The 25,164-nt window shown below is 37.0% G+C and overlaps 1 protein-coding gene across 2 annotated transcripts in view; it reads left to right on the plus strand.

Annotated features, from left to right (window-relative positions):
- The window catches only part of ADAMTS3 (ADAM metallopeptidase with thrombospondin type 1 motif 3), a 267,203-nt gene that overhangs the window by 126,423 nt on the left and 115,616 nt on the right, over positions 1 to 25,164 (plus strand). For both annotated transcript variants that reach the window (XM_070263712.1, XM_023637986.2), the window contains one exon: positions 5,230 to 5,386. In XM_070263712.1, coding sequence (XP_070119813.1) covers positions 5,230 to 5,386 — 157 coding nt within the window. The remainder of the gene's footprint in view (positions 1 to 5,229; positions 5,387 to 25,164) is intronic.

Genomic DNA, 25,164 nt, shown 5'->3' on the forward strand with positions numbered 1-25,164 from the left:
GAGAATGACAAGGAATGATGAACGTGATAAGTGGTTAAATTATTTAGTACTTAGAAAGCCTAAGTACAGTGGAAAAGATGGAGCAGGGTAAGAGGACTTGGGGGTGCTGGGTGGGTAGTCATGGTGTGCTTCATGAGGAGTAGCACTTAGGCGAGAACTAAAGGAGGTGAAAGAGGCATGTGACATTGTAGGGGGACAGGATTCCAAGTCAAGGAAAGAGCCAGTGCAAAGGCCTTGACGAGGGCACACGCCTGTTTGTTCAAGGATCAGCACCGAGCCCTATGTGGCTAGAGTGGAGCCGGCAAGGCCAGGCTAAGGAGATGAGGCCCGAGAGGTGATGGGGCCGTGAAGGTGGTGGTGCCAAGAGCAGGGAAGGCTGAAGTGGCCCTTGTAAGAACTTTGGTTATTAACCTGAGCGACGAGGGGAGCCCTTGGCAAGTTTTATGGAGAGGAGCTTCCATTTTAAAAGGCAACAAGTATTTACTTTTTCCTGTAATCAGTCTTGAATTCGTTCCTTTTTTATTTTCTTTCTCTTTCCCCTTTTCTCTTCCCATTGCCACTTCTGCCACTTGGACTTTTATTTTAGCCTTTTGCTTGTTACTTTTCTAGTCTTTCTTCCATCTGGCACTTAATCACCAGATAAATCTTAAAATACCACTTTGTTCTAGTCTGTCTGATCCACGTTTGTTTTTTGTTCTTCGTTGTACATATTAAAATTCAGACTTGAGGAAATACAAATCCTCCACTGCCTTGTTTCCCAGAACTGCCCTGCACAGCCTGTCCCCTGAGTGAACGGTTGCTCCTTGTCCTCAGGTGTGTCTTGGGCTTTTGCACTTTAGAACTTTGCTCAGGCCTGGACTGTCTCATGTCTAATGCCTTCTGTCACACCACCACCATGGCAGTCCTCCCACCTTTTCAAGACTGCCACACGTCTCTAAAAATTCTTCATCCTCTTGCTTATACCCCTCATTTGTGTAGTTTTTATCAAAAATATATTGAAGGCATATTTTGTGCCAGCAATTGTGCTGGTGCTTAAGGAGACAAAGGTGAGTTAGAGAGACAAATCTGCCTCAGGAGCTGATAGTGCCATGGAGAGATAGAGAATAATAATTTAACATTCAGGTAAAACAACCTGGAATTTGTGTTAAGGGCTCTAAAAGAAAAAAACATATTGCTCTGAGTCAGAATGATTGGTTAAGATGGGCCCTAATTTACATGGGGTCACCTAATCTATCTAGGGGTGAGGGAGTCAGGAAATCATTTCCTAAGAAGTAACATTTAAGCTGAGACCTGGAGGCCAAAAAACAAGCTAGCTGAGGGAAGTGTGGCATGGTGGGAGAAGGGCCTTCTAGGCAGAACCAACAGCATTTCAAAGGCCTGAGGCTACAAAGAGCTTGGAAATATCAGAGGAAAACCAAACTGAAGAAAGTCCCCTGAAGCTGGGGCACGGCGAGGAGGGTGAGTGGGACCTGTGAGGCTGACAGGCAGGGCCAGATGGTGCAGGCCTTGAAGGCCAAGGGAAGGAGTGTGGTTTTAAGTGCAATGGAAGCACTTGAAGTGTTTTAAGCAAAGGAGTGACATGACCTTATTTGAGGTTGAGAACACCATCTGTTCGTCAAAATCCATTGGTCTTTTCTCCCTGGGCACACAGCCAGGTTCCATTTCCTGGCTCTCTTTGCAGTTGTCTGTGAGCCATGACTGTATCCTACCCCTGGAAATAAATGATAGTGGTGCATACCACAACTGGAGCTAGCTCTTACAAACCTCCCATGTGGGCTTCCTCCTGCTGATTCCTCTTCTGACGGGGCAAACTTGGGAGCCCCTATTGAAATGACAGAGCCGTCATCAGCCTGGACACCTGCATGGCTGGGTGGAGCAGAACCCCTTCCCAGCTGACCTAGAACTAACCTGAGTTTTCATGTGAGCAAGAAAGAAGCACCTGATGTTTTGAGCCATTACATGTTCAGTCCGTTTGTTACCACATCCTACTTTGTCTAATTTAATATGATGTTTTAAAAGAGCAATTTGTCTACTATGCTGTGTGAAAGTGTGAGACAGTGTGGACAATAGCAGTAGCCAAAGTGAAGTCCCCATTGTGGTGGGAACTAGGGAGATTCCAGTCAAAACAGATTTTACAGAATTTTGGGTGTAGAATCAGCAGCTCCTACTGACAGCTGGCTATGTGTAGTGACATTGTGGAGAAAAACAATCTCACTTGATTTGACTCTCAACTGCCATGTCACTTACTTTCTGGACTTTCCATAGCATACTTCATTGAATACCTTTAGGCATATCTTCTATTTGACTAGATTTCCCTCAACTGGAAGGCAAATGAACCAAGTCTTTGAGAATTTTTTATTTACTATTGTGTCTGGTACAGTGTTTTATATAAGGTACTTTTTTTTAGTAAACTTTGCTTACATTCATGAATAAAAGAATAGGCTCTTGGATTTCCTGTTCATGGAGTTACTGGAGGTCACATGACCCAGCTCTTACCTTGCCATTGATATTGCCTTGACCTAGTTTAAATTTTCATTGCCTTCTATAGGAGAGGTTTAGCTGTGTTAAATTTTGTTTTCCCTGTGGCCTGTGGGAAAGTACATCATGGGGCCTGGGATTTGAATATTTGCAATAGAAGGTATGTAGAAATGTCTTTAAAGGCATGTGGACTAATCCTCACTGCCCTCTCCATCACTTTCACGTGTCCCCAATAGCTATTGCCCATTGCTCAGAGTTGCTGACTGCTTCAGTGACCACTGTTTCCATCCAGAGTTAAGCACTCATCTGGGAGAGTCATTATGATCTACGGAAAGTCTCAAGATGGGAGGCAGTTTCTGTAATTCAAATGAGCAGTGATGAAGTCTGTAACTAAGGAAGTGGCAGTGGAAATGGAAGGTTGGGAGAAGAACGTAAGAGACTTTACAAACATGGTGACTATTTGGATTTGGGGCAAAGAAAGACTGGAATAAAGATAAATATGGAAGCCCCCGCTGATGAACTTCAACTTATAAATTTAAGTATACATCAAAAGATCTGTTTCCAAGATAAAACCAGTTAATGCTACCTGCCACCAACAGATGGCGTAGTGATGAGACTGGACACTTCAGCCTTGAACATGATACTGTTTGTTAGCTTGTTGTATGTTACTGTGTTTGTGCTTAGTTTAGATGTGTTTTATGAACATTATTAACCCATCTACACCTGAGAAAGGCAAAAACAGTGATGTTGAAACTACTGGTAAGAAGAGATGTAAGAATATCATACCAATGTTAAAGAGACTACAATGCCAGTTGCAAAGCATGAGAAGAACGTTGGGAATTGTATTTGTAGAGAAGATATATCCATTGACTGTAGGAAAACCTCTGAAGGGTGAAGATCTAATCAGGCCACTTGTGAAAAACTGCATTTCGCAGTACAGGAGCATTTCCCTACAGGAGTAGGGAAAAGGTAATTGACCAGATGAGAAAATAACTCTAAATATTGGAGTTGTATCTGGAGTGTCAGCATTACTATTGAATGCCCACTAACTCAGTGTTCTTTTTAGTGAAGGCTAGAAGTTTGTTCAAGAAAGTAAGGACTAAGATGATAAAAAAGCTGTGGTGGTGTTTTCTTGTAAGACATGGTTCATAGGTTCAAGGGCTGTTTGTATGTTCACAGCATCAAGGTGGGTGCAGAAATGGTATGTGGAGACACCGTAACTTCTAAGGCTTCTCTGTGAGGCTTACACAGGGGACCGAGGGGAGAGAGCGTACCTGGTGGGAGAAGTCAGGATGGAAAGAAGGGGAAAGATTTGAATGTGGTCAAAAGCATGTTTGCTGAAAACAAATGCTATTTAGTAACCTGTACCTACCTTTCATTTCTATATTGCTTGACAGAGAGTGGTACAGCCGTTAGATCAGGTGTTAGAAGGCATAAGAATCTGCCCATCCCAGCGTATGTTCCATGAGAGACAGGGGCCTCATATTTGGAAAGGTAGAATAAGTTGAAGGCCTCGGAAGAAAAACATGACTTACCTCTAGATCTGATATATATTTTGAAAATAAATTACAGTTCCCACACTAACACATTATTTCTTCAACATTGTTTTCAAATAAATGTACTGAAATTTAAATTAATTCTAAGTATGAATGTATGACTTTAAAGTGGAAATATGAGCTGTAACTATTTGACTGTAATGTCAACTTGATACTTAACGAGGGACAAATTTCAGACAACACTATCATTTCTCTTCAACTATAGTACTGAATATAGTCCTAGCATTTTCTAAACAAACAAAAGATGATACAAAGTTAGAAAGAGATTCTAAAATAGAGAGGTGGAAGGAATTTAATGTAAAGATAGCCTTTTCGGTGTGAAAGGATGAAGCTTGAGGAGGAAAAAAAGATAAAATCGTGAAGTTAGATTAAGATAAGAAAAATATGAGTTAGTTCTTCAAATTAATAAATGTTAGAAGTGCAGGATTTCCACTGAAGCTTAATGAGGCTGTTTAAAGACAGAAATAAGTTTATGTACTGAGTGCACTGCAGAACTCATTGTTCTCATACCACAGTGGTGGAGAAGGAAGACGTAAGTGAGTTAAAAAGAATACTAAACGTGCACGGTTAGCAGCTCCGCAGTGGGTTATTATGGGAAACTTGAGATGTTTCTCAAGTTGATGTGCCCCATAAGATTTCTTTTAGAGATGAAATACCCAGTAGAATATATAAATGCACATCTTTTGCAGTCTGATGAAATGCATACGTTGTATGATTTTCTTATTCTTACCCTATGTAAAGTTCTTATTCTACATTCTATGAATTTTTTATTCCTACCATATATGAATTTCCACCTTATATGAATTAAGGATATTTAATAGTAGCTTAGATATGGAGAACACATTGGTGGTTTCCAGGGAGGAAGAGGGTTGAGGGAGGGAAAAAGGGGTAAAAGGGCTCATATGTACAGTAATAGATGAAAACTAGACTTTTGGTGGTGAGCGTGATGCAGTCTCTACAGAAGTTGAAATATAATGATGAACACCTGAAATTTACACAGTCATAAACTAACGTGACCTCAACAAGATTTTTAAAAACTCAAAAAAATAACTTAACCATTTTAAAGTTACAGCTAAAAGTGGAAAGAAAAAGCATTATTTTCACAAATTATATTCTTGCTATTTAAAAAGGTAACTGTGAGCTAAAAATAATAGGCATTTCTTTTTAAAATTAACACATTTTATGCTTTCTCTAGGCTGGAATGATAAAAAGTGATAATGATGAGTATTTCATTGAACCTTTGGAAAGAGGTAAGCAGATGGAGGAAGAAAAAGGAAGGATTCATGTTGTCTACAAGAGATCAGCAATAGAACGGGCTCCCATAGACATGTCCAAAGACTTCCACTACAGAGGTAGGCATCTTTGACAAGGCTTGATGATTAACTCTAATTTTAGGATGTGTGAAAACCACTCTCCTGTCAGTTAAGAGAATGTGATTGTCATGTGCTCTTGTATAATACGGAGGGAACAAAAGAAGTTTATATTTATAAATCATGAAATATGGTTGTCTTTTTTTAAACACATAGAGGAATATATGTTATAGGTATCATTTTATTCCAGTGCATTATTGGGTCCCCAATATGTTTGTTATTTACGGGTTTTTTTAAAGTTTCACATTAAAATTATCTTTTCTCTAGCTTATGTTAAAATTTGAAAATATTTTTGCCTTCCAGAAGTATCTAAAGTCTGAGTTATTAATATTATTTTAAAACTTTTTAAATGAGGTATACTGGCATGGCAAGGAGTTGTATTTTATTTTAAGACCAGTATGATAGATACATTTGAAAATAAGAATGCTATTTGACTTTAAGGTCTATCTTGCAAAACTTTGCAGTGTGGAAGAAACCATGGGTCGAATGATTCTGTCTAATTTTATTCCAAAGTAGGCTGGACCACTAAAGTCAAGTAAGTTATGACACCTGAAGGTTTTCTATTTTTTTGTTTGTTTTAATGAAATCTGAAAGTAACTTGGAATTAAAGAAATGTTCTTATAAGTTGGGTATGGAAGTTCCCTTTATGGAGAAGAAAGGAAATTTGGGAATCTATGTTTTTTTTAAGGAAATCTCAAAAAGTCTATGTTTACTTTTGTCAGGTTAGCTTTCTGAATTAAAAGTAATGGAAATTTCCCCTAGGGAAATGTCGGGAATATAAATGATCTTAATTTAGCAGTCATCTGTCTTCTAGATTAATCATGTCTTGCCTTTTGAAAGTTATTACCTGGAATGATTCAATTTAAAAGAAATTTAAAATTAACACGGCCTGAAAATTTTTTGGGAAATTTCTGATTTGAAACAACAGGACTGTGTTAATAATAGATGCCATCCTAGGAAATGCACATCTGTCCTAGAGGGTCCCTGTGGTGTAACAAAGAGAATGCACTTTGCAGTTGGATAGACAGGTGTGAGCAATAACTCTACAGCATCCAGTTGTTCTGCTGCCTTCGATTGTAGTTAACCTTTCTGAGCCTCAGTTTCTTTATCTGTGAGAATTAAAAATACACTGCAAAATTGTAATAAGGGTTAGAAATAATTTGCACAAGTTGCTGAATGTAGCTTTCAACCATAATAGATGCTTAATCAATGCTAGTCATTGTAATTAATTATTAATATTAATTCTTTTGTGCAAAAGATTTACCTTAGGAGTTTTGTTAAGGTTGAGCGGTTAGAGATTGCTTACTTTCATGTTGTAAATATATCACTATTAATTATCATTTGTATTTTCATGTTTTAAAAGTCATTCTAAATCAGAAGACGGGTTATGTCAAAGGATATAAAGGGTACTTTTTCTATAGTCTTAGTTGTTCCGTATTAATGATATCTAATATCTCTTTTGGGACAGTGGTTCAATATCTTTTAAAGGCAGAGCCCACACGTTATGGAATTGTGTACTGGAGGACTGCAGACCAGATGAGTTGCTATGGCTGTCCTCCTCTTTGCTCCAGCTGTCATACTTAGAGTTTCACCAAGTAGCACTCTATTGGTCCATTTCAGTCGTGAAGCTATCTGTTTCTATAAATATCAGCCCTGGTACTTTTCAGTAGTCTGATATTTATAGGAAAAAAGAGAAGGTTATTTTTTTTTCTTGAAATAAGAACTTTGCAAGAAATATTATGTTTAATATGTATCATATTTTTAGGTGCTAGTTTAGGGAAAATAATTTAGTAGTTAAGATATATAAGTTTAAAATAATTGGATATGATTAAGGTAATTTGGGACATTATTTTAGGAAATTATTTAAAATAGAAATTTCAGTAGCATCAACATCAACATACTCAGGTTTTATAATGAGTCATTTTTAAGAATGCAGATGCTGATGAATGTTTATTTTGAGTTTTAAATTGTGAGTAGAAGATTACGTTATAGTAGAAATAGGCTACAAGCTAGAGTAATATATTTTGGAAACGTTTTAAATGGTCAAGGGCAAAGCAAAAGGGATTCCTTTGTTAACTCTCAATTCCCTTGAAACTTGACCCAACATAGAATCATTCAGCTTTCTTAGAATGTTCCATGATAAACCTTAGTATGAGCTTAACAATTTTTATTTTCTTATTTATGAAGTTCTGATTGAACTGAGTTTCTAGTGATATCAATTTACTTCCTTTTGAGACTCTTAAATAGTAACCATATATTTTAGAAGTGTAAATCTCTTCCTAGGGTAAAAAGAGATTCAGATTCAGAACTTTAAGTACCATATTATAACTTTTAAATTCTTCTATTAACTTCTTGATCATAGGAGTGAGAGCCAAGCTTTTTCAGGGACTAAATACTTTCCAAGTGAAATTAAGAATATATTTTTATACCTTATTCCATCATTTTAAAATGTAAAACTGAACTGATTCTAGGATTAGAAATGTATACTGATTTATAAATGAAAACTGTAGTATTATATAAAATAGTGTTTTTTCTAGATCAATTCAGGATATCGTTTTAGGAGACAAGGGAAGTCATTCTTCAATGAGTTATAGGAAGAGGAATAAAATACATAAGATAAGACTTACTTAGAAAGAAATGCACTTGCGGGCCATGGTCTTCATAAATTTCTCTGACAGAAAATCATGAGGAAAAGTTTAGATCATAAACAAGGAACTTCTGATCCTACAGAGTTTCTTCAGTAGGGCCCCTGTGAAGAAACATTCAGCTATATTTTGCTAGTTGTCACAGTAATTGCCTGGTCATATTTCTTCTTTGTCAGCTTGGCAACTCAGAACTCCCATTCATGTGAGGTCAGTAGTTTGTTGCAAGTGTTCTAAATTAAAGCCAATTATAACCTGAACTAGGTGAGTAGTTAGTGAGATGGAGCGAAGGAACCAAATTGGATTGAGATTGAAGTAAAACTGATGGGGCTATTTGATGGAGTAGATATTAGGTCTGGAGAGAGAGCGAGTGATCAAGGATGACTCAGAATTCTAATCTGGCAGACTAGAGAATTCTCTTTCCAGATTTTAGGTATTTAAAATGAGAAATAGAAATCAGCTTGATGGAGGATGACAAATGGGTATAATTTTGGATATATCAAGTCCAAAGATCCATTGAAACAGAGAGTGAATTTTAAAAAATGCATGTATATTTTCATAATCATGTTGCAGAGTCAATGAATGAATGCCCTTCTATATGTGTTGTGGTGGGGGTGGGTGGAGGTTAGCTTGCAAGTCAGGTGGCAGGTATTGGCTCATGGATGCTTGGAATGTCTCTGCTGCCTTCTACTCTCTTTCCCAACTCGGTATCAGTGAGAATCAGAAGGTGTACGTTGCACAGAACTGGGAGCGCATGAAAGATGTTTGCTACCTGTCACTATAGGAGAGGAGGACATTATATCCTCAAAAAACAAAAACAAAACAAAAATTATGCTTCTAAGAACACTTAAGAACCTTAAGCTGTTCCACTTGACTGAACACAAGCATCTACTTCAATTCCTTATCCTTAAATATTCTCTAAGAATATTTATCTGGGTTTTCAATAAAAGTCACAGCTCTGAACCTGTTGAGATAATATATTATATGGTACAATTCAACAATAACAAAAAGCCTCAATCATCCTTGTATATTGCACAGATTCTCTTTCCTTGACTCTTTGAAATGTGTTGTATTGTCTTTGAAATGTGGAAAAATATGAAGAACTGTTTAAAAATATATTGAACTTGTAAAATCACAGATGCAGTACTCTGCTTTAGAATTACTCTTTAAAGAATAAGACCTAAAGCAGTTTTACATTTGGCAGTACAAATAATCTCTTCCAGCGCAGAATTGGCAGGTGTTCATAACACATAGCACTGCCAATTTCTGGCAAAGGAATACCATCTTTTTCATTAAACAACAAACATAAACTTGGCATGCTTATGCTAAAGAAACTTGTCTACTTCATCATGGGGGAAGAGTTGAATCTACTTCTTTTTCTGATTTCTGCTTTGGGAGTATGGAAATTACATCCATTTTTGGCGTCTTTAGTTTGAACAGAATTATTTGATATTTTATTGTTTTTGAAATTTTGCTTGGTAACAACGTGGTTAATAAACTATTAAAGGTTCATAAAGTTCACCTCCACTGTTAAATCAATCATCAGTTTAAACTCAGATTAAAAACAAAATATACTCCTTGCCATCTCTCAAGAATGTCTACATTGTCATCAATAAGCTGTCTATTTTTGGGGGTGGCTATACTTGTATGACATCATTCAGCTTTTCATATTTTTTATTTAATCCCTGGGCCCTTAGGCTTCTCCCCTCAAATTACAAACTATTCATTCACCAGAAGCTTTGTGTTAAAGTAATTTTTGTAATTACTTCCTACCAGTGGGAAACAAGGAATAGTAAGCCTTTATCTCCTAGCTTCCTTTCAGGATTTTCATTTTCCTGCATGAACCCAAGTGCTTGTGTCGCTGGTGTGGTTGTCATGGTGCTGTGAAGCAGTGTCTTTGTCCCAGGTGGGAAACATGTACAAGTCAGAAATGATTTGGGAGTTGCTCCTGGTTGCCGGGGAATGAAACTATGAAACGAGATCTAGAATAATGGGAAGACTATTCCTTATTTTAATGACGCTAGGAACATCCTAGGCACAGAGTCCTTCCTTGAATCTGTGGACACATCAGTAGGTGCTATAACCCTTTGTATTTGGAAATTCTCATGACCTATGCCCCAAACAAAGAGAAACTTTGGTGGTCTTTGTAACCCACCAAAAAAAAAAAAAAATCAAACAAGAGATTAATTTTAGCAGATATTTTCTTATTAAATGAAGGATGGAACATGATATTACTAAATCATTAAGATCTGTCAAATAACAACCACTCTTTTAGGAAGACGTTAAAGGATAAATTTTTCACAGATGTGTGTTTTAGTTTATACTGTAATCTAAGGATCAGCCATTTTTCAAGGCTAATACCATTGGATTCATACAGAAATACTAATCATATTTATGGAATTCCTTTTCAGGTTGGTTTTGTATATTTTACTCTGTGGGTATTTCTAATAATTATTAATAAAAAGAAGACTATTGAAGATTGAATTATTACATAAAATAATCAGAAAGCAGAGCAATAGTTAAAGAGCTTTCAGATGTGAAACATAAAGGATAATACTTCATTTCCTTGTATTAAAATGTCTTACTGGACATTGTCTCTCTCTTCGTGAATAGGTACAATGTTCATCAACCTTGTTTGTATTGACCAGGATTAAAGTGTTACAAATGCAACTCTATATTTTTTCCTAATGAAAAATTGAATATGGAACTATTTAGTTATTAATGTGACTTTAATGGAGAAAGAATTGGAAGGTTTTAGATATATCTGGATGATTGAAGTAAAATTAAAAGCAGTTAATTTATATTAGGGTATAAAGCTAATTCAGACACTTTAGGCCAGATATTGATTCTTAAATTAAATAATCACCTACTCAGAAGTAACTATGTCCATTATTGACCCACAAAAGAGCAATTCATACCAAGAAAAAACTTTGCATTTAAAATGCATTTCCTTTTTCTGAATATAAAATATATCCTATTATCAAAATATACTTTTAGTGTTTGGTTTTATTCATGTCAACTGCTTTTGCTTAGGAGGGATAGGACCAATTTTTAGTAAAATATTAAGTGCGTTTTGACTCTGCACATTCCAAGTGTATCTGTTTAAACACATTTTAAAGCCTATACCTACTTTTTCTCCACGTGCAGCTTACTCACAAACTTTCACATTAGTAAGTGGGAAGCATTTGTGTTAGGATTTTGAACACTTTTGGAGGTTGAATAATCTTTCGTTTCATCATTTCTATTTCTAACTAATGTGATTGATAGTTTTAAAGAAGATAATTTACTGTAAAGTAGATCTTATTTATATTTCTGTCATTGTTTATTTTCTTTTTCCTGCTGGATCATCAGTCATTAAGCTTAAATATAAAATTTATTTATGAGGATCAATGCTATTTGCTCCTCATCATCCTCATTTGATATTTTGCAAACTGTTTGTTTGTTTATTTGTGAGCTCCTTGCATCCCTGTGGAGAATTTAGGTGTATTATTCTCAATCCTTTTTCTTAATGGGATCTTTTTTATCCCTGTCTCCCTGTGGAGCATCTTTTAGGCAGACAAGGTGGGAGTTAGTGATAAGTATTGAAGAGAAATGGAACAATGGGAAAAATAATTGTAGCACAGAAATAATATTTTTATTTGAAAATTGTTTGAGATTAGATTATGGGGACTGTGAATTAAAATATGCGGGCTGCCCTCAGGCCAAAATAAATGCTCCTTTAATGCATGATTCTTCAAGGGGAACTGAATACATGGTTTTGTTCTTTCAATACCAGAAATTTTACTCTAATTTTCAACTGTGATCTACCTGGTCTAAATATCTAAAATTAAAAATTCTTAATGGAAGTTCTTGAACTTGGGAACTTGTATATGATGGAAAGATTTATTTTAGAAGTGATTGGAGGGGCTAGCCCCATGGCCAAGTGGTTAAGTTCGCTTGCTCTGCTTGGGTGGCCCAGGGTTTCGCTGGTTCAGATCCTGGGCGCGAACATGGCACCGCTCATCAGGCCACTTTGAGGCATCCCACATGCCACAACTAGAAGGACCCACAACTAAAATATACAACTATGTGCTGGGGGGATTTGGGGAGAAAACAGCAGGAAAAAAAAAAGGTTGGCAACAGTTGTTAGCTCAGGTGATTGGATCCATTTCCCGATGTGAGAATATAAAGTTTACTGTAGATAAGTAATTACATACAGTATATTCCTATATCACTTTCCAGTACCTTACTTGTCTGCCTGGCTTCTGCTGGCCCTGCTGGCATGCCCTGCAGGCTGCTCTCACTGGTGCAGCAGACCACCCTGAGGTCTGGCTAGGACCCTGTTTACCCAGCTCATGTGTTCCTCCCACAGCTTCTGTTGTGGGAGCACAGTGACCCTGGTTCAGCGGCCTTTTTTTGCCAGGCTCCCCAGGAAACTCTGATATTTCTGTTCTTGCAGCCTGGGAACCAAGGGGAGCCATGGCTTCCTTGGCTGCAACCAGATGGATGTGCTAGCAGCGCATGCAGTGTTGTCCTTCAGAGTCCCCAAAACAGAGCAGGGAAAAAGGTTTCAGCCTTTGGAGGTCCTCAAGAAGCTGCATGTTTTAATACCGTGTCCTTTCTCTTCTGAAACTTGGCCTTGAAGGGGACTGGGCAGAAATCAGAACCACTGTCTCCTCATTTCTGTTTGTCTCCCTCGTTCCCGAAGCCTTGCAAGATCAGGTGTGTATTTTCCTTCCTCTAATTAAATGCTTTTTCCTCAAGACTTCAGTCTCATGACTAAGACTTACGACGGCCAGAATTTTCCTCTCATAGGTGGAAAACGCAAATAAAAACCAAACAAGCAAATAAAGAAACTATGTTCTGTCCTCCAGGTTAGGTGAGAACTAAGAAGACTGAGAAAATCCCTTCTCTCTCCACACAGCCTAGCTTACGAATCTCTTTTCTTTTGAAAAATCTTATTTGAACTCCAGAAATTGAATATTGAGTCTCTTTATATTCTTGGTGCAACAATGCTAGTGTCCAACGGCCTCCTTCCTTCCTCCTTCCTCCTCCTTCAGTCACGGCCTCCTAACCATTGCTTGGGGACGGTTAGCGAGTCATCTATGCACAAAGACGCAGAAGAATAAACATTACATTTTCCAAATATCATCCCCGTTGCACAAGTTATCTTATTTCTGTGGTCCACGCTGTTGTAGTTCCAAATTGTTATTGTTGCAGAAACCATATATATCAGAGGGTTGTTGAAAGGGCTTTTGCTAGAATCTCTCCCCCTCATTTTATACATGTAATTTAGCTTGAAGAGTGGTAAGATGTCAAATGCAAAATAGCAAAAAACAGAGTTACAAATAGAATTAATGTCAGAAAAAATAAATTTTATCTTTACAATTTGAGTAGGTTTTACCATATGACTGTAATCTAAATGCATCACAAATATGGCTTTGACGTCCTGAGTCACTAGGAAAATCCTGGATTTTCAGTTTTCCCATGTCTATACTTTTGCGTTTGGAGTCTTAATCCTACTTGACTATTATTTTCTTTTTCTAATATCTACAAATATAGAATTTTATCCCAAATTTCACAGAATGTGTTGTGATTAAAAGAGGAAATAGAGTTTATTATCTTTGTGAATATAGAAACCTGATATTTTATTTATGATATGATTAATATAAATAAGTGATTTTTATGAAAATCAGAGGATAATAGTATTAATATAATCATCATGAGCCCATATACTCACTTTTGCAGATTTTCTGACTTTTGGTCCAGAGAGAGAATAACACTGTTGAAAGTGACGGAGGTACCATGTCCAATCCTCCCTGAGTACAAATAGGGAGGTCATCTGTTTTAGTCTTCTTCAATTCTTGGCAATAACAAAGGAAAAATTAATAAGAACAGTCATGAAGACAGTTCCTTACCTTAGGTACCCAGATCCAGTGACTAAATCTTAAAGAACAGCTTGAATGCGATATACAGCAGAAAAACTAATGGGAATGGGAAACTGCAAGTTCTCCATGTTTAGTCCCTTGAGAATATCCCTCATATTTCTAGTTATAGGGGCAAAATATGAGTGATTATTTCAGAAAACATATTTTGATTAATATAAGAACATTGCATTAAGATGGGATCACATACATTCCCTGTTCAGCCCCCTTTCCACACACACTCTGACCCCACCTTAATGGCCATTCCTATGAAAGGTGTTTCATAGCCAAAGGAAGACAGTCCAACTGTGCTAAATTTCTTAGAGTAAAGTTAGCCAAGGATATCCTGTAAAAACAGACTCAAACATCTGAATCTGATCTCTTTAGCCAGTTTTAAAATTAGATCTTCAAACTGGGTCTTTAGAACACTAAAGAAATCAGAAATCTCAGCAGTGACTTCTTTTTGCTATAAAACTATCTACCGTGTATCTCTTTAACAATCTTTACTATTTCCTATCTCACAGAGAAGGAAAAAGAGCTCACACTTTTCAGCTAGTTCATAGGAAAACTAAAACGTTTATCAGAGATGGAATAAGTGTCCTTAGTTTATGCCTTTAGAAATTCTGAAGACATAATATGAAATGATTAATAAGTTTTAGATAAATGCATACATTATTGGTACAAAATACATTATTTTTGTTTATTGGGCTCCATATGTGCTCTCCCATCAAAGAGTGTAGTATACCTCAATAAAGATTGGTAAAGAAACATACAGTTAAAACTCAACCACTGTGCAATTAGCGTTCTAATGACTGATTAGAAAACATGTTATGCGACTTTAGAGATGTCTGTCAAGGCTGGAGTTTTTAAGGGACTTCAGGTGGATCTTGAAGGATGCCTCGGTTTTGAATCAAGATGCAGTGAGTAGGGAGAAAGGAAGACTTTCCTAAGGAAGGAAGAGAAAAGTTAGGTAGAGATATAATGGTGATAATATGACGATGATATTATTATTAAATCATATTACTTCAGGTCTGTTTTTTACATAATAACTAATTCAACTAATGAATTCAGACTGATTCAGTGTCTAAGCTGTCTTTGATGTGGTAAATTTTTTTTTCTTTAGTTTAATTTTAGCCCAAAGGCTTACCATTGAGTAACTTTGTGACCTAAGTCGTGCTACTTAACCTATCAGTGCCTCAGTTTCCTCATCTACAAGTCAGAGAAAATAACAGTACTTACTTCAAAGGATTGTTCTTTGGATTAGTCTGATACTGATGTACAGCACTTAGTTTTAGTTCCTGGCACTTACTAAACTCTCAGCAGAAGTCACCTCTTAATATTCTTTTATCATGACTACATTTTCCCTTTCTTGATAGGTGCAGGTTTTATCTTGTAAGAATCAGCAGCCGTTTTTCTTTGAGCTTGTGGTTTGTTGTGTTTTCATCATAGCATCCCTTTTGTTTTTCTTCCTTTTGTGACATGCACACCCTCCCTCTTGTGTTTCTACTTTCAGCTTCTAGGAAATTGCTCTCCAGTGGAATTTTCTGTGATGATGAAAATGTTCTACATCAGTGCACTCAGTAGTGTAGCCCCTAGCCATTTATAGCAATTGAGATGTGATTAGTGGACTAAGGAACTGAATTTTTAATTTGATTTAATTTTAATTAATTTAAATTTAAAGAGCTTCGTGTGACTAATTGCTCTTGTAGTGCACAGCACAGGTCAAGGATTTGGACCATGGTATATATCTTCTTGACAGTTTTCAAAGCTGTTGATAAGCCTTACTTCCTTTGAGTCTTCCAAGAATTACATGACATAGAATAGATGGGATTACTTGTTTTTCCTCTTTGCTCGACGTGGCTTATTCAAGGTCTAGCACAGAGCCTAGCACAGAGCAGGTCTTCAATAAATATTGATTGAATGAATTAATGATTGATTCTGATATTCAGAAATGTTAAGTACCTTGCCCAAAGAAAATAATTTAAAAATTTAAAAATAATTTTAAAAATTCTTAATTTGATGATAAATGCAGACTTTTCGGGTACAGTCATATGCCACATAACGACCTTTCAGTCAATGGTAGACTTCATATATGACAGTGGTCCCATGAGATTATAATGGAGCTGAAAAATTCGTATACCTAGTGATGTCATAGCTGTTATTGTAACACAGTAGTGCAATGCATTATTCACGTGTTTGTTGTGACGCTGGCCTAAACAAACCTATGGCGCTGCCAGTGGTATAAAATTATGAACAGTACATAACACTTGATAATAAACGACTATGTTACTGGTTTATGTATTTACTACACTATACTTCTTATGTTTATTGTAAAGTATACTCTTTCTACTTGTAACAAAGAAGTTTACTGTAAAATGGTGTGCCGTGCTATGCCAGCAGCAGCCTCATACATCCGTGTTTACTGCACCCCTTAATTGCATTATTTTCTCTTGTGCTTGATTTATTCTCATGTTGCTCGTTCGTCATGGCCCCAAGCGTACAAAATCCACTGCTAATGTTGCCAGTAAGAGGCCGTGTTGAGTGATTGACCTGGAAACAAAATTAAAAGTGATTAAGGACTACAAAGGTAGAAAATCAGTGATGGTTATTGCTTGCCAATCAGGCATGTCCCATTCCGTCATAGCTACAATCTTAAAGAAAAAGAACAAAGTGATGGAAGCTGCTAAAGGATCTGCTTGCTTGAAGGCAGTGAGACTAACAGAAATTTGAGAAGGGCCTATATAATGCATGGAGAAACTTCTAATGACCTGGATTGAAGACCAGACACAGAAGTGTATTCCTCTCAGCACTGTGGCAATTGCTGCCAAAGCAAAAAGTTTGTTTGAGATGTTGAAAGAAAAGGCTGGACCCAACTATGATGTTGAATTTACTACAAGCTCTGGATGGTTTAAACAGTTCAAGAATCATAGTCACTACATAATGTGAAAGTGGTGAGTGGTGAGTCTGTGAGTGCTGATATGAAGGCAGCTGAAGAATTTTTGGAAACTTTAGATAAGCTGTTTGTGGAGGAAAATTACTTACCTCAGCAAATATTCAATATGGATGAAACCTCCCTATTCTGGAAACAGATGCCTGAAAGGACGTTCATCCATAAGGAGGCCAAGTCAATGCCAGGTTTCAAGGCTTGTAAGGACAGGATAACAGTCTTGCTCGGGGCGACGCTGTAGGCTACAAATTGAAACTCTTTGTGATCTGGCACAGTGAGAACCCCAGGGCCTTCAAGCATTTCAGTAAACACACACTGCTAGTGTACTACTGGAGCAATAAGAAGTCGTAGATGACCCAGTTCCTCTTCCAAGATGCCCTCCTTCATTGCTATGCCAGCAAAATGGATTGAAGAATAACGTAGCTTTCAAGATATTGCTTGTTGTTGATAGTGCCCCTGGACATCCTCTTTTTATTGGTGATCTTCATCCCAATATCAAAGCAGTGTTTCTCCCTCCAAACACCACCTCTTTGATCCAACTAATGGATCAAGGAATTATAGCAGCTTTTTTTGGTTTTTTTCTAAGGAAGATTCACCCTAAGCTAACATCCACTGCCAAGCTTCCTCTTTTTCTGTGTGAGCCACCACCACAGCATGGCCACTGATAGACGAGTGGTGTAGGTCTGTGCCCGGGAACCAAACCTGGGCTGCTGAAGCAGAGCGCGCCAAACTTAACCACCAGGGCTGGCCCGAGTTATAGCAGCTTTTAAGACCTATTACCTGAGGAGGACCTTTGCCCAGGGCATTGCTGCAACTGAAGAAGACACTGATATAATTTTGGAAGGGTTACAGCATCAGAACCTTGCTTGGGTTTTGGGATGATGTCACCAAGGAGTGTATGAATGGCATCTGGAAGATGACACTCAGGAGGTTCACCCATGATTTCAGAGGATTTGCCAAGGATGAAGAGGTTGCAAAAATCAACAAGGCTGTGGTTGAGATGGCAAACAACTTTAACCTGAATGTGGATGAGAATGACATTGAGGAGCTCCTACAGGTGGTTCCTGAGGAGTTGACTAATGAGGACTTGTTGGAACTGGAACACGAACGCAGAGCTAAAGAAGAGGCAAGAAAAGGAAACTGCAGGAGAAGATAAAGAAAAACTCCCAAGAAAATTCACAGTGAAAGGTTTAGCAGAAGCTTTTGCAGAACTCAGTGAGTACCTTAAAATGTTTGGAAACGTGGACCCCAACACCAAAAGGTTTTCATTAATAGGGAGGAATGTTCATGGTGCATTATATGCTTACAAGAAAATCTATGATGAAAAAAAGAAAGAAACTGAGAAAACCACCATGGCATATTTCTGAAAAGAATGATACTTCTTCAAGAAGGGCCTCAGGCAGGTCCTCCAGAAAGTATTTCAGAAGAAGACATTGTTATCAGAGGAGATGACACTCCATACATGTTATTGCCCATGAAGACCTTCCAGTGGGATGAGATGTGGAGGTGGAAGACAGTGATATTGATGATCCTGACCTTGTGTAGGCCTAGGCTAATATGTCTTAGTTTTTAACAAAAAAGTTTAAAAAGTAAAAAAAAAAATTTAAATTTAAAAAATAGAAAAAACTTTATAGAATAAGGATATAAAGAAAGTATTTTTGTACATCTGTACAGCGTGTGATTTCAACTGTTATTACAAAAGAGTAAAAAAGTTAAAAAATTAAAAAAATTTATAAAGTAAAAAAGTTACAGTAAGCTAAGGTTAATTTGTTATTGAAGAAGGAAAAGTTTCTTAAATAAATTTAGTGCAACCTTTGTACGGTGTCTATAAAGCCTACAGCAGTGTGCAGTAATGTCCTAGCCTTCACGTGCACTCACCACTCACTCACTGACTCACCCAGGGCAGCTTCCAGTCCTGCAAGCTCCATTCATGGTAAGCGTGCTACACAGGTGTACCATTTTTCATCCTTTATACTGTATTTTTTACTGTACTTTTTCTATGTTTAGATACACAAATGCTTACCATTGTGTTATAGTTGCCTACAGTATTCAGTACAGTAACATGCTGTACAGGTTTGTAGCCCAGGAGCAATAGGCTATACCATGCAGCTTAGGTGTGTAGTAGGCTAGACCATCTAGGTTTGTGTAAGTGCACTTTGTGATGTTTGCACAAGGACTAAATTGCCTAATGAGGCGTTTCTCGGAAGGTATCCTCGTCGTTAAGTGATGTGTAACTGTACTTTTAAAACTGAACAAAAGGAGCTTTCAACTGAAAGTTGTCAGGAAGGTCAAAAATGAAATACTATGTAGGACAGCCAGTGTGACATATAAGAAAATTCACAGTGTCAAAGATTCTCTGTAATTCATGGGAGAAAATTAGAAGGAAGATAATCCAAAAATGCACTTAGCTCCCCAGATGTCTCTTTATTGCATCCAGCCTATGTGATGAAGTCCGCTGTTGATTGTCTGAAGGGACTTCATTGCATAGTCTGTCTGAGTACGGAGGGTGGTTGTTGAATGGGACTCAGGAGGGGGATGCACAGCACAGGAGAGATGGTGGCATGCTCCAAGTTTATGATGTAGAGCTTGTTATGGTGTCTGTCACACATTTCTTCCTCTTATTCTAAAGGCATTTTTTTCCATCTCTATGAACTTTCGTAAAGATGCTCATGGGTCTCAAGTGGGAGAAGCAAAGTGTACAGATGGATGATATAGGTCTCCTCTGTCTTTGTAAATATTTGGCTGGAATTTGGGTCCTTTTTGCCCTTTTGTATTTTTTTTTCATCACCATCGTTGCCAAATTTCTGTAAAGAACGTTATCTTCTCTTGCTCCCTCCTTGTTATCACTTAGTCTCTTTTCCAGCTCCCCTCAGCTTGGCTCTCATCCTCAGCACTTTACATAAATAGCTTCCCCCAGATACTGAAAGACACTTGAAAATTTCAACAGATTTTTTTTTTCTCAGAGCCTTTTCTCTAGAACTTCTTCATGACATTTGATAGCATATTGTTTCGTTAAGTTTTCTTTTCTCTTGGCTTCTGTCACACAGTATCCCTTCCTATCTCTGATCAGTTGTTTTGAGTCTCTTTTCTCTTCTTATCATTTAGTGTTATATTTTCCTTCATACTCAATTTTATCTTACATAGTTTCAAAAGAGGTGCTCCTTTATGGCTCCAAGTGTCATTTTCACTGGTTACCCTCAAGTCTTTCTGGTGTGGGTTTCGGAGCCTAGCAGACTTGGGTTCAAACAGTTGCTCTGCTGTGGATTAGCTCTGTGAACTTAGGCGCTATGGACAACTTCTCCAGATACCATTCCCTCTTCTATATAATGGAAATTCTGTCTGCTTCAAGATGCTGCTGGTGATATGGTGCCCTACATAAGATGTGCAGTCAACTCATCATCTCTCTCACATCTTTCCCTTTTCCTTTCTTACCACTGCCACAGCAATAGTTTGTATTCTTTTCTCATATTTGTCTCAGGAAAGGCCAGTTAACACCAGATTATAAAGACTTTATTTTACAACTTAAAAAACAAAAACAAAAAAAGAAGCCCCAATCTACTCACAGAAGTGATATATTGTGATGTGTATTTTAGAAGATCTGTTGTGCATCCACATGAAGTATAGAATAGAGAAGTGAGATAATGGAGCAGTTTGGAGTTGACTGGACTAATCCAGATGATAGGTGATGAGGGCATCCAGTGTGTCTACTCCATTGTGAAAAAGGAGGAAGGGATGGGGTTTGAGCGCATTTTAAGAAGCAGAACAAAACATTTTTATGGGCCCACATTGATGTGAGGCTGTTTGTGATTATTATAAATATTACATTTTTAACTTTTAAAATTTCGAAGAAACATGAACAATAGAATGCCTTATGCCATCCCTGACCCCTACCTAACCTCTGAGCATAGTGTTCAGGGAGGGGGCAGAGATAAGGGCTGCCTGTTAGATTTATCACCTGCTATTTTTTTTAAATGTACAGGAAGCATAATTTTTAAAATTTGTTTTTGAAATCATGAAATAATTTCATGATTATTTTCATAGATATAAATATCAGAACACAGGGTGCTTCATTAGTAATGTCACGTGTCTATCTTTATGGAAGGAAAAGGGGAGAACTTGGTGCCTGGTTAGATGTAGGTTTGGGAGAGGCATCTAATGCTGTTAGATAGGCTTCCTTATCTCCTACCTGTTTGTTATTCTATAAACCTATACTCTTTTCTGTATCTGCAGTATCTTCTTGTTCCCTCTCCTTAGTATTCACTATCCAGCTTGAGTGTCATTTTTCAATGAAAGTTTTTTTTCCTTTTTTCGTGAAATTTCATTATTCTTATAAGTTCATTTTTACACCTTGTCATATACCGTCTTATATGAATTATTGCATATGTTTTTACTCCTTAATTCATTGAAATCTATTTTATACTTCCTGCAATTTCATTTATTTGCAAAATAAATAACAAAACTCTTTGATGACAAAACTGTGCTGCTGTGTTTTGCTTTGTACTCACTTACCTCTCTGTGGCATTAGAGTCCTCCTTTGGCTTTCATGACTGGACTATTACTTGGATTTCCTTCTTAGCCTCCTTCCTTGGTAACTTTTCCTGTTCCCACCCTTTTCATGCAGGTTTTCCCTGAGGTTCTGTTTTTGTCCTCTGCTTTTCTTGTGTTTTGTACCATTGGTGATCTTTGGGAGAGCTGCACAGTGTTATGTCTTGCCCAAATTCCTCTCTTGAGTTCCAAGACTGTGTATTCAACCACTTATTAGCTACCTGCGCTTGGACATCCCACAAAGACCTCTAACTCAACATGGCCAACTTTGAGCTTGTCTCTAACCATCTGTCAGTTTCTAAACTAGTCTTTGCTTCTCCTTTTAGATCCCAGTCTTAGTGAATGGTACTGACATCCACCCAGGTAACCCTTCTGACTTTCAAATCTCCTTATCTAATAGGTGAGCAAGACCCACAAATTATATACCCAGAAAGCTCTCAAGAGAGCCCCCTCAGTATCCACTGTTTCTGCTTTTGTTTAGAGTCTAATTTTTTGATTCAAATACTGCAGCAGCCTCCTACCTATTCTCTGCTTCTAAATCTGGCTCCCTCTAGTCCATTTTGAGATAGAATGTTACCAAACTTTGTGGATTGTGTACCCACACCACGTGACCATGTATGTGTGTGTTTGTTCTACACACACACAAACGTGTTACTATAGTTTATCCATTACAGAACATGCATAACATGAATTATAGGACATTCACAGAGATAGAAATTATAAAGAATGTAGTTAAGATAACTTTTGCTGGAAGTTCTATTTTTTTCCATATTCCAGTAACTATTTTTATATATTTTTGCAATATAAGTACCCTGGTACCCTGCTTTGGAGATTACTGTTTTTGGTTGAAGATACAGTGATCTTTGTTAAGTGCAATACTTAGATTGTCACTGTTTACTCTAAAATCCATAAGTCATTCCTCACTCCTTATTGGATAAAATATAAATTTTTTATCAATGTCGTCTGTGGCTTAGAACCTCCTTATTTTAGCTGTCTTACTATTCATTAGTCACTCCCTCTGCCCACTATAGACTCTGTAGTTTAAACTCTGCTGAACTTTAAATTCCCTAAACACACGCTTTCTCCAACATGGCCTTCTTCTTTGTCCTTACATATGCTAGAATCCTTATCTCTTCCTTTTGGAATGTTGGAATGTATCCTTGTATCAGACTTTACCTGGCAAACCCTAGATCATCTTTTTGAGAAGAGAATAAATATCTGCCTTGGATTTTTTAGAATCTGAAGATGGGGATAGTGATATTTGTCTCATATCTGAGGACTAAATGACATAATTCACTTCAACCCCAAAATAGGCACATGTGGTTTGCCTATTTTAACTTATATCCACCTCCTATTTTTGTTTAATCTCATCTAATATTGTCCTTTGAGAATAAAAATAAAAATTTTATTTTCCTTCAAGCTTCTTGTTTCTAATAGTTTAAGGGAGGTCTACTTTTTCATAACTAACATTGTATATAATTGAAGAAGAGCCTACCGTAAGGCACATTAGAGGGGAAAATTAGAAAATGCTCAATCTCTTAAAAAAGAAATTGTTCTACATAAATACTTTCAAAAAAGAGCTGGACATAATTTTTCTTTTCTAATGAAATTGTACTCTGTAGAGTTTCTTAGTCTGCAAACTCCTTGAATTTGATTTTCTGTGTATGTGCATATTTGTGTTGTCCCTTCTCTCCCAGAGAGGTCACATAGCTTGTAAAAGATTTTCAGTGGAGTCCACTATTTTAAAATTTGGGGAGATAACTGTCCTCAGACTGTTTTAATATTCTTTGGGTAATTTAATTTGCTTTTCTAAGCTATATGTATAGATATATTGGGAAATAAATGGGTGAGAAATGAATCTTACTTATGTAATGGTATATGTTGCCTACCAACTGCTAGACTTTTAATATCAGAATATTAATGGAATAACATAACTATCCTTCATAAAACAGGCATATTTTTGGTTTTCTCTTAAATGCATGAGTAAACTACTCTAGTCCAATAGTATCTACTAGTGACACTTGAAGAGATATGTTTTGGTGAGAGGGAAATTCGTCTCAATATGCTTTCTTTTCATTAATGCAGAAGATAAAGAAAAACATGACACCCATCCCAACAAGTAGGCTACTTTTGTATTTGAAAGCTTAGGAAATGCATCCCACAGAAATAATAATGCTCTGAGTGCAGAGGTCTTCGTTATCTCAGCCAACAGTGGTCTTCAGAAGCAATGACATCATTGTTGCTTCTTCACTGACTTCAGAATTCAGGCAAGAGCCAGAAGCCTAGGAACTTAGGCAGCTTCTTTGTCAGACATAGTGCAGAAAAGAAGACACAAAGAGCCTCCCTTTGAGTCATGGCAGGCTTTGCAACTGCTTTCTTGGCCCTTTGTGAAAGCACATGACTAGACTTGTAGAAGATTAACCTCCTTAACATTTCTGTAAAAAATTAAACAGATGCAAAGCAGCTCCATCACCTTTTTTCCTCTCTGTTGTGAATTCAGTATTATGGTGGGCAGTGAATTATTTTGAATTCCCTCAGAGAGGCCAGGGCAGTCAATGGGGACTGTGAATGAGGGCCCTCTGAAGGGCTCAGTTGTGGGTTTTCTGGGGCTTTCACTGTTCTTTATAGCATTATTCTTCTGAAAGAGTTCCCTCTAAGAGTGGGGTCAGTCTGTAGACCTTTATAGTGCTTGAAGTAATCCACCCTTTAATCTGTTCCTTCCTGTGGGAAAATCAGTTTGAAAAAAAGAAAGTGAGCTGATATTTACATCCAGATATAGACTATTTAGACTGTTTACTTTTAATTTAGTACTACTCTTTGCATGAAAATAGCTTGTTTTCAACTTCAGTTCTTTAAAAAAGAAAAAAAATTCTATAAATTTAGTACACAGTTTATGCTGATAATTTTATCTAGTCATTTATGAAAACTGATGAGTTGATGTTCTTAACCCTGTTTCCTACCCTGGATTATCATTTTATTAATCCAGCATATATTACATATTTTCTTAAAATAAGTATATACTATTTTATTGTTATGAAATAAATGACCTCCATATCTTTTTTATTTCCCTGGTTCTGAATATATTTATATATTCTGTATATGGAAAGGATTATGTATCTTATGAGTATATGTCAAAATATTATGCTTGAGGGTAACAAGGTTTAGCTCTTGACTTTTAGTGACAATATCGGTGACAGTGAAAACACAACAATGATTTCCTTTGGGAATGGGATAGTAATTGGAAGATGGGATGGTGAGAGAAGACTGTTTTTTTCCCTCAATTTTTACAATGCAGCCATGCATTCATGTATTATTATATAGTTGAAAAAAGTTGAAACAACAAAGAGGAAATTTATTAGGCTGAGAGAAGTAGTGAGCATTTTAGTTCAGGTTCTGCTTATTCTACTTCCAATTCTGTAAAGATCGTACTTACGGCAGGTTCCAATTCCAATCTAAAAACTCCAGATCATTAGGAAGAAGGAAAGGAGATGGAGAATAATATTTCCATTGCAAAATGTCTAAAGGACAGAAGTAGAATGTTTTTTAGGCCCCATCTTTTGAAGGCCAAGGGTGTATCACAATTTCCTTTCTAGTTTCTGACTGTTAGAAATAAAATAAAGTTAGCTGCCTCCAATTATCTTTGAAATAACATACAGTGAAAAAGAAAAACAGTGAAAAATGAAATAAATTGGGTTTAGGCAAGGAAGTCAATGAAAGAATTTG

The sequence above is a fragment of the Equus caballus genome, chromosome 3, assembly GCF_041296265.1.
Source record: "Equus caballus isolate H_3958 breed thoroughbred chromosome 3, TB-T2T, whole genome shotgun sequence".
Classification (NCBI taxonomy): Eukaryota; Metazoa; Chordata; class Mammalia; order Perissodactyla; family Equidae; genus Equus; species Equus caballus.